The 11284-nt window shown below is 42.2% G+C and overlaps 1 protein-coding gene across 1 annotated transcript; it reads left to right on the top strand.

The window, feature by feature from the left end:
* Positions 1–4669: 4669 nt before the first annotated feature.
* LOC120023169 (protein yippee-like 5) lies at positions 4670–7170 on the top strand. Its single transcript, XM_038967184.1, has 3 exons — positions 4670–4977; positions 5279–5437; positions 5785–7170. Exons 2-3 carry the CDS (start codon positions 5297–5299, stop codon positions 6007–6009), a joined length of 366 nt encoding a protein of 121 aa, XP_038823112.1. The 5' UTR covers positions 4670–4977; positions 5279–5296; the 3' UTR covers positions 6010–7170.
* The last annotated feature ends 4114 nt before the right edge of the window (positions 7171–11284 follow it).

Raw genomic sequence — 11284 nt, forward strand, 5'->3', positions numbered from 1 at the left:
CGCTGCCAAAGGTGCTTCAACAAAGTTCTGAGTAAAGGGTTTGAATACTTATGTAAATGTGATATTTCAGTTAAAACCATTATATACAATTGCAATACATTTTAAAAACCTGTTTTTGCTTTGTCATTATGAGGTATTGTGTGCAGAATGATGAGAAAAAAACAAATGATTTTATCAATTTTAGAATAAGGCTGTAACGTAACAAATTTTGCAAAAAGTCTGGGGGTTTGAATACTTTCCGAATGCACTGTAGGTATGGGTAAAGTGACAAGCAGCAGTCTATGTGGTGAGTGTGAAAGTATGTGTGTGTGTGAGGTCGTGGCATCAGTATGCATGTGTGTGCATGTTATGTGTGTGGGCATATGTATTGTGTGTACAGTATGTGTGTGTTGGGGTGTCGGTGTGGGTGTGTGGGTAGAGTCCAGTGTGTGTGCATAGAGTCATTGCAAGAGAGTTAATGCAAAGGTAGTCCGGGTAGCCATTTCATTAGCTATTTAGCAGTCTTGTCTTTGTTGTAGAAGTCTTACGGCTTGGGGGTAGAATCTGTTCAGGGTACTGTTGGTTCCAGACTTTGGCACCACTTGCTGTGCGGTAGCCGAGAGAACAGTCAGTCTGTGGCTTGGGTGGATGGAGTCTTTGACAATTTGTTGGGCCTTCCTCTGACACCGCCCAGTATAGAGGTCCTGGATGGCAGGGAGCCAGTGTTGTATTGGGCCATACTGTATGCACTACACTCTGTAGCGCCTTGCGGTCGGATGCCAAGCAGTACCATAAGCGGTGATGCAGCCAATCAAGATGCTTTTTGCGGATCTGATGGCCCATGCCATATCTTTTCAGCTTCCTGAGGGGGAAGTGGCGTTGTCGTGCCCTCTTCACAACTGTGTTTGTGTGTTTGGACCATGATAGATCCTTAATGATGGGGACACCAAGGAGCTTGAAGCTCTCAATCCTCTGCACTACAGCCCCGTCGACGTGAATGGGGGAGTGCTCGGCCCACGATCAGCTCGTTTGCCTTACTGATGTTGAGGGAGAGGTTGTTATCTTGGCACCACACTGCCAGGTCTCTGACCTCATCCATATAGGCTGTCTCATCGTTGTCTGTGATCAGGCCTACCACCGTCGTGTTGTCATCAAACTTAATGATGGTGTTAGAATCGTGTACGGCCACGCAGAGAGTACAGGAGGTGATTAAGCACCCACTCCTGAGGGGCCCCCGTGTTGATGGTCAGCATGGCGGATGTGTTGTAGCCTACCTTCACCACCTGTGGTTGGCCTGTCAGGAAGTCCAGGATCCAGTTGCAGAGGGAAGTGTTCAGTCCTAGGGACCTTAGCTTAGTGATGAGCTTGGATGGCACTATGGTGTTGAACGCTGAGATGTAGTCAATGAACTGCATTCTCAAGTAGGTGTTCCTTTTGTCCAAGTGGGAAATGGCAGTGTGGAGTGCAATAGAGATTGTGTCATCTATGGTGGTATGCGAATTGGAGTGGGTCCAGCATGTCTGGGATGATGGTGCTGATGTGAGCCATGACCAGCCTTTCAAATGTGAGTGCTAAGGGGCGATAGTCATTTAGACAGGTTAACTTGGTGTTCTTAGGCACAGAGACTATGGTGGTCTGCTTGAAACATGTAGGTATTACAGACTGGGTCAGGGAGAGGTTGAAAATATCAGTGAAGACACTTGCCAGCTGGAAAGCACATGCTCTGAGTACGCATCCAGGTAATTCATCTGGCCCTGTGGCCTTGTGAATTTGAACATATTTAAAAGTCTTACTCACATCGGCTCCGGAGAGCGTGATCATGCAGTCGTACGTAACAGCTGGTGCTCTCATGCATGGTTCAGAGTTGCTTGCCTCAAAGTGAGCATAGAAGGCATTTAGCTCATCTGGTAAGCTTGCGTCACTGGGTAGCTCGTGGCTAGGTTTCTCTTTGTAATCTGTGATAGTTTGCAAGCCCTGCCACATCCGACGAGCATCAGAACCAGTGTAGTAGGATTTGATCTAAGTCCTGTTTTGACACTTTGCCTCTTTGTTGGTACATCAGAGGGCATAGCGGGATTTCTTATAAGCATCCAGTTTAGTGTTCCGTTCCTTGAAAGTGGCAGCTTTAGCCTTTAGCTCAGTGCGGATGTTGCTTGTAATCCATGGCCTCTGGTTGGGAGATCTACCTACGGACAGTGGGGAAGACGTTGTCGATGCACTTATTAATGAAGCCGGTGACTGATGTGGTAAACTCCTCAATGCCATCGGATGAATCCCGAAACATATTCCAGTCTGTGCTAACAAAACATTCATGTAGCCTAGCATTCGTTTCATTGGTCCACTTCTGAATTGAGCGTCACTGGTACTTCCTGTTTGAGTTTTTGCTTGTAAGTAGAAATCAGGACAATAGAGTTATGGTCAAACTTGCGAAATGGAGGGCGAGGGAGAGCTTTGTATGCGTCTCTGTGTGTGGAGTCAAGGTGATGTAGTTGCACAGGTGACATGCTGGTAGAAATGAGGCAAAACAGATTTCAGCTTCCTGCATTAAAACCACCGGCCACTAGGAGCACTGTCTCTGGATGAGCATTTTCTTGTTGGCTTATGGCCCTATAAAGCTAGTTGAGTGTGGTCTTAGTGCCAGCATCGGTTTGCGATGGTAAATAGACACCTACGAAAAACATAGATGAAAACTCTCTTGGTAAATAGTATGGTCTACAGCTTCTCATGTGTTATTCTAACTCAGGCGAGCAGAACCTGGAGACTTCCTTGATATTTGAGATCGTGCACCAGCTGTTCTTAACAAAGAGACACATACCCCCGCCCTTGAGTTTGTGAGACGCTGCCATTCTGTCTTGCCGATGCATAAAAATAGCAGCTAGATTTATGTTAACCATGTCCTTGATCAGCCATGACTCCATGAAGCATAGGGTTTTACAGTTCACAGTAAGCACACGCATACAACGTATGAAGCAAAAGTACACCCATCATCAGTACTTTTATTTTAAAAAAGAAACAATTGTCAATTTTATAACTAAAAATTTACAATTATTTGTGTAAAACTAAGAGTGAAATATGACATAGACTCGTCCTCTGGCTTCAAAACAGAAGACCTAACTCTCGTTGTACGGTAGTTAAATGAAAACAGTCTAACCCCGCGATTCTCAACTGGTGGGTCGCAAACCAGATTTGGGTCACGGGAGGTTTGGAATGGGTCGCGATTGTCTGAGTAAATGTTTTTGTCATTTTTATTTTATTTTATTACAACGAAAATATACTCCAGTCTGAACTGAAACGACTTAAACCAGGAAGAAAGTGTATAGAAGTGATAGTATATATTTTCTTCAATCATAGTATTTTCATTATAGAGCTATTAGCAGTGCTATTATGGTTGATTTTGGGCTCTTAAACCATTGAGTTACTAACATTCTTCATCAAACATATGGGCAAAATTGTATTATTGACAATGAGAGTTGGGAATGTTGTTCCCTTGGCAAATAATTGATACATTTACTATCAATATAGCATTTAAAACAGTTTTCCAGATTATATTTTGGCCTTCATTTTTCACAATGCCAATGTTGGGTTACGACTGAGACAACCTGGTTCAATTTAAAAGTCCTTAGGTAAAACCAGTCAACGATTATGGATATACTGACAAGATACATGACTCTTATGGGAGTAGTCCAAAAAGTGGCACAGTGTGATGTCTAGCCTCTTAATAAGGATCCGACCCTTTTTTTAAATTTTCGCCTAAAATGACATACCCAAATCTAACTGCCTGTAGATCAGGACCTGAAGCAAGGATATGCATATTCTTGATACCATTTGAAAGGAAACACTTTGAAGTTTGTAGAAATTTGAAATGAAAGGTATTGGTATTCTTTCACTGTAAAATCTACTGTAAATTGGACAGTGTAGTTAGATTAACAAGAATTTAAGCTTTTTGCCAATATCAGATATGTCTATGTCCTGGGGAAATGTTCTTGTTACTTAGAACCTCATGCTAATTGCATTAACCTACGTTAGCTCAACCGTCCCGCAGGGGACTCACCGATCCTGTAGAGGCTAGCTCCCGCCTATCCTTTCTTTGGATTGGTGGATACAGATCATTATTGTAATTCATTTTTGAATATTCTGAGAGTTGTTGATGTCAACCACCTGTATTCAATGGAGATAGATGCTATGCTACTAGCCTCATGACATGAATATGCATAGCCATCTTGAGACAACTCCGATATAAAGTGTTTTTTTTTAATCAAAGCTGCTGGGATGTCACGTGTCCTATATCAGTACACTCGAAATAATGTAAGCATTACGAAACGTATATTCCATCATATAAACCTCATGTAGCAAAATAGCCATTTCGGTTGCCCAAATTCGACACTCTCTCGTTGACCTCAATACTAAAACTTATTCCTTGGTGAAACAACGCAAAAATGCCACTTGCTGGAGGGAGCCATATTTTCCACGGAGTTGGGCCGTATTATTATTAATTTATTTGTATTTGTATTTTTAGCGAGTTGGGCCTCTTCCTTTCCCTCTCTGAACCAGTTGAGAACTGTTCTAACCTATAGGAGAGCGCTTCGACACACCCCCTCCTTTACACACGCCTACTACTTTCCTTTGGACACAACCACTTCCTTCCACACGCTTGCTACTTTCCTTTCAACACACCCACTCGCCCATATTCCGGTCGCCATATTGAGCTGTAGCTACCTCCTTCTCAAACGATTTGGTTGAAAAATCTTACTAACCCTACCCACTAGAGAGCAGAATACTGTGTTCATAGCTGGAATGCTGTTCGGTCTAAGTGCCAGTGCAACGTTCTACGTCACGTCAACGTACCGGATGTTGATACAGAATCTGCAGGAACAGCTGGGAGAGAACAACAAAGCGACAACGAACCCAACAGACTTTGGGGAATAAAATAATTAACGTGGAAAAGAACGGCGTAGCTACAAATAGCTAAAGCCCAACTAGTCGAAAAGTCTTTAAACGGTAAGACTGGGTTGTATTTAGGCAACAACACGTCATATTTTTCCGATCTTCTCTTGATGCCATCGACGTCGTTTGCTAAATATGGCGTTACTGAGTTTGACAAAACGGCCATGAAAGAGAGACACAGCGTCGTTAGGGAATATATTATCGTTAGGGACTCTATTATCGTTAGGGACTTTATTATGACAGTTGTCAGGGATTTGTGTTCTTCATTGAACAGTTTTTTGAACAGAGTATAGAGATGTAATTTAAATGATATCTCTGTCTTATCTTTCGTTTAACCTTCCGTTTGGTCCTGCAGGTGAGTGTGTACTGAACCATGGGGCGGATCTTCCTGGACCACATCGGGGGCACACGCCTCTTCTCCTGCGCCAACTGTGACACTATCTTGACCAACCGCTCAGAACTCATCTCCACCCGCTTCACCGGAGCAACCGGCCGAGCCTTCCTCTTCAACAAGGCAAGCGACACATCCACTGTAACACCATGACACCAGCCTGCTACTGCCAAAGACATGTTTTCACATGAGTACTTTTATCCCTTGAGTGAAATAGTCAAATGTGAAAACTCCTTTTATGCATAAACACTCAAACTAATATATTTTATTCCAGGCTCACTATCACTATACTTAGCTATGTATAACACACAAGTGTACTCACATTATTTACACAGCAAGTTACACTACACTTGACACCTAGAAAACCCACTTCCACAAAAGACAGAAGTAACACCTAGCAAACACGTACATGTTTATTACCATGTTATGATTGTGTAATAACCTCTGCATTATTATTCATTATCTGTAAGGTGGTGAACCTGCAGTACAGCGAGGTGCAGGACCGCGTGATGCTGACGGGCAGACACATGGTGCGAGATGTCAGCTGTAAGAACTGTAACAGCAAGCTGGGCTGGATCTATGAGTTTGCCACCGAGGACAGCCAGCGTTACAAGGAGGGCCGTGTCATCCTGGAGAGAGCACTCGTCAGGGAGAGCGAGGGCTTCGAAGAACATGTTCCCTCTGACAATTCCTGAGCTGATGCTCAAAATACTCGCTCATCCCCACGCCCCTGCCCTAACCCTCCATAGCCCCAAGCTCATTATTCCAGACACTGGTCAATAGTCTTGGCTCCACCCACAGCTTTGACCTAGCTAGGACTTTTTGACCTCTCCTGATTGGCTGGATCTCTTCCAAAGACCACCTTCTGTCACCTAGAGACATCAACGGGCCTGCTTTCACATAGCTATGGACTCCATGCACACGTGCACACACAGGATTTTGAAGGCAACTACACACACTGCAAGGCACACAGACTCATATTTACACACTTGACATGCTCACATGCATGATTAGTAGATATATTCACTGACTCTGGATATTTTGTCAATGTTACAGCTGCAGTCACAATAACTCCCTCCCAGTGCTGTGTGTACTGTGTATCCTTATCCTATATCTGGCTGCTGTACCTGTGCATGCATTGTGAGGACCTGCTTGTCATGCACATCCCCACAAGTCCCTCCTGTGTGTGAGGAGTGCGAGCAGCATATTGCCTCTTAGTAAGTGAGGAGCTGAGCAGGGTAGTATCATGCCCAAAGACTGGTGGCCTGCTGGGCTGGCCTTCATATGAACTGTTGCTGTTCCTCCCAATCTCTGACAATTCCCAGCCAGTTGGAATGAAGGGATCTGTGTTCTCTGTCATGCTGTTCTTTGTTTCCAATCCCTGCCCAGGTTAATGTACAATAGATAGAAATAACACATGATCATCAGAAATTATTATAATTGTATTAATGGTTAGTATCATTATTGCATTTTTATTCTCAGTGGAGTCATTGTTTTAATTGGTTTGCTTTTCAAATCAAAGTTTATTAGTCGCGAACAAAGATTTGCAGGTGTTATAGCAGGTGCAGCAAAATTCTTATGTTACTAGCTCCAACAGTACAGTAGAATGTCACATGAATACAATACAAATAATTTTTAAAAAATTACCAAGAAATTACAGAATGAGTATAAAAAAATATTGCTTTTATTATGATTATTATTGTTTTTCTTTATGTATTTTTAAAAACAAGGTCCGATGTTTTTCTTGATATGAGGTATAAAAAAGAGTAAGATTGTCTCTTTTTCCAGTTAGCCTGCTTGGGCAATTTTTTCTCTGTAGTGATGATTTCTGAATAAAGTGTGTATTCTTGCTAAAAGTAATGTTTCCAAATGTTGTTTGGTACAGTTTGAGCTTTAGATCACTAGATGGCACCAGAATACTGATTACATACTAAAAATACAATGGTGCTGTGATGTAACTATGGTTATCCTATAGACAAGTGGTTTCCAAACTAATAGTAGAATGCACAACGTGCAATTTCGAAATTGGGTAGTGCATCATCAGTTCCTCTAGTCATTGCATACCTTAGAGAGCTATTTATAACCTGTCAGAAATGTTTAGATCAACTAGCTCATGTCAGCTCATGTCAAGGTTTTTTAATTTAGGTTTTTTAACCCAGAGATATTGTTGTAATTTTTTTGTCACTCAAATATCACATGAATACACATTAGACATGGCAAAATGTATAGAATTTCAAGAAAATTTGCTTTAGTTAAACTGCAAAATGTTCTTTGCACCCCATGACAATATGTGTAGAATTTCAGGAAATAAGCTTTAAACCTGCACAATTCTCTCTGCAAACAAGAGGGGTGACATTTTGTGTCATGAACAGTGCTTGTGCCCATAGAAATAGATGTGGCGCAGGGGGCGCGCAGGAGGTTCCCCAATGCTGGAAGGGGGGCCCCAAGTGAAAAAGTTTGAACCCCTGCTTTAGACAGTGGAAGCGTTTGACATTGCAGCTGGGTCGAGACTGAGTGATCTACAAATCGCCTTGCATCATAAATAACCTCAATAGTATTTGGAGATCAGTGAGTCAGTCACAATCTACCCAAGATACATCAGTGTTTTGATGCTCTAACACGGCCAATGTCTTTTTAATCGTTTTTTTATAGACTGAGGGATAGATTCAATCAGTTCTGCCTTAACCTGCAATAACCAACAACTGCATAGCAGTTTGATTGTTTTTATTAAAGTGATGTTTGGAGGTGTAACTGCGTTGGGGTTGTCAAATCAGCAAGTGGCTTTGGCGGTATACATATTGCAGACATTGTCATTGGATACGCTCAGTCCCATTAGTAATAATCCCATGCAGCCTTGTTACAGGTTCGAACACTGGAATGTGTTGTAATCTATTAGATCCTTTTATTTCGTAGAATGATTTTCAATTTGAATGTCATTACTTCTATATAGCCTACATTTCACGTTCTGAATCTGTAATGCTAGTGGGATGGGTGTGGCTTCGTGACAATGACCACACGAGTAGCTGCTCTTATTTGACAGCTCTAACACAGGTACACCAGCTAAGCAGGTGTCAGCTATCATTGGTTAACACTTGATCTGATTGAATCTAAGCCCAAGAATAACAGCAAAGTTGGAGGGTTAATCACACTGCGTTAGTGCATAGTCTACACAGGAACCACCTTACCACTTTCACCTGTCTCAAACTTTGTTACATCACTGCTAAAGAATGTAAAGATTCAAAAGGGAATCATACAATTTGAATAATTTTTACACATACAACACAATTGAAAATACAAGGAAGATGCTCTCCATTAGGGGAAAGTGGAGAATTAACACACATAAAAAATGAATATAAAACTACTAACTCACATCAAACTGATAGTGGAGAACGTCAAGGTGGGTACAAAGAGTAGTGGAATAAGTGAGAATGGGAACCAAGTCAACCCAGATAAGGAGTCAAACAGGTACAGCTGTCTGAACACAGACCAAGCAACCACAATCATTTGTTCTGTGACTCAACACAGGCCACAAATATCACCACTATAAAGGGGTTTTGTGGTGTGTGAAATTGGCTTATTACAGGCAGTGACAAAGCATTCCTAATCTACCCATACATATTACAGAGCTGAACACGGGGGTTATTTTTAGAGTTGATCCTGTTGGAAGCCATCTTTGTCTGTGGGTGTTAGTCTGAGTGTGTTTATGTGTTATGGATGGTAGAATCAGCAGGGGTCTGCAATCACTGAAGCAAGAGTGCTACCAATCACTTACCAGGCAAGCTCTAACAAATCCTGATTAACTGCACAGGTTTGGCGGAACAGAATGGGTTACCCTGTGTGATCCATTTTGTTAGAACTAGCTGGGTTTGTGCACAGTAGTGTACTTGTGAGGCATCTCAGGTGATTGAACTAAAGAGGATGAGGGTCAGGGTGTTAAAGGAGGGTGGATTAAAATAGCAACATGTTGAGTGCCAGACATAACCAGCTCCACCAATACTCAAGGTAGACGAAACAATCAGATGAACAAACAAGTTTCTAGTCCCCAATACTGTATGTATTGTATTGGTTATCCTTTTCCCCTCTGACATGCTGACAACATCGCCCGAGTTGTGTGTGTAAGCGTTGCAAAATACATTTACACATACATGTAATTCAATAATTTCATCCAAATCACTTGTGCACGTCTGTGTAGCCAGGGGCTAAAATAGAACTTGGGTAAATTTTTGACGCATGAAGTGCAGCAAGTCCCACCTCTCCCATCTCCTCATTGGTTTTTAGAAGCATATACCACGTGGGTGATTGAAAGATGAACTGAGGTCCACACTCCAGTCCAGTTGGTAGCGGTAAAGCACCTTAAAGTTGGTTGCCATCCGCCATATTAAGTCCACAAAAGAAGTAGAAGAAGACTGAAGGAAGAGAGATTACTAGAAACAAACTAGGTTTCCCCTTTAATCTGTGGATTAAAAATGCTATGCTAAAAAGAGCTCCTGGTTTCATGTTCCTCCAGGGATGAGAAGGAATAGGAACATGTCTCGTGATGTGTCATTGCAACCAGCCAACAGAATGATGGAATCTGTATCATCATCCTTCCACCCACTCTAATATCTATCATAGTGGGTGTGGACTTCATTTCGGCCACAGCACAAGGATGATGAAAGAAACAGTTACGGTAATAATTAGAGCCATATGCATAATTGCCCTGTGATTCATAGTCCCTGGAGTGGCTATTTCTAAAAGTCCTGTATCAACCTGACCTGCATTCGCCCTCATTTATTCCCAAGGATGTCAGCATCACTCCCTCCCTCTCTACCTCCAGCATTACTGGGATTTAAAATCAGAGCAGAGACTCATGCTTGCAGACACAGCTCATAGACCCAACACCCACACACTGCACACACACTGACACACACACTGACACATACACAACTGGCATCATACCGTTAGCAGTAGAGGAAAAAATAGCATGCTTCCATTGACATCATTCTGCATCACGTTGCTAGGGAACGGATGAGTCAACATCTGTTGTCACGGTAACACTGCTTCACCTTCAAATCTCTTGCCCTCTGTCTGTCAGTGCCGCAGCAGACTGGTGTGGTGAGTGGGTTTATATATATGGTCTATGGTGTGAGCTCACTATGGCTGTAACATGAGTGTGCACGGTCTTATTGATTCATTCACTACAATGTTTACTAGGACTGCTCCAAGAGACCACAACTACAATATTCTAATGGTAGTGAGCTGATATAATGTTGGGTCAGCTTCCTGAACGCCAATCAGTGAAGAATGAATTTTACATTGCACATTTTCAAACAAGACACACAGAGCAGGGCATCTGCATGGGATGAAATGTTACATTTATTGAACAGCGTGATAACTGACAACATTGGCCAGTAAAGATTTATCTGAGGACAGTGATTGCAAAGGAGTCCAGCATCAGCAGTTGATTATATTATGGACAATAACAAAACACAGAGAAAACCCAACAGAGAAATAGAGCATTTTGAGAAACCAAGAAAGATAGAGAAAGGAAAACAAAGAGAACAGATGAGAGAGACGGAGAGAGATGGGTGACGTGTAAAATCCAGTTGTTTCAGAAATTCTAGTAATAGAGAGATGAGTAGTAATTTGGTAAGCCATTGACATCCTGATGAGAGAATTGTTAACGCAGTCTAATCACAGTGACTGGAACCAGCCCATACACCTGAACAACAGGGCCTCGTATTTCAAGAAACAAAAACACTTCGATAACCATCTATGACTTTGTACATAGGACACATTTTTTTTCTTACAAAAATTATAATTTGACCTGCAGCATTGAGGTGGTCGGTAGATCAAACAGTGTCCTTCATATAAATGGTTCTGGATTGGCAGAACACTATGGCAAGGTTGGATGTGGCATTGAGAGCAGTGGCTAGGTTACTCGTGGACATAGCACTGCTGTCACGATCGTCTAAGGTGGAAACAGTAGAC

The sequence above is a fragment of the Salvelinus namaycush genome, chromosome 28 (assembly GCF_016432855.1).
Source record: "Salvelinus namaycush isolate Seneca chromosome 28, SaNama_1.0, whole genome shotgun sequence".
NCBI classification, from domain to species: Eukaryota; Metazoa; Chordata; class Actinopteri; order Salmoniformes; family Salmonidae; genus Salvelinus; species Salvelinus namaycush.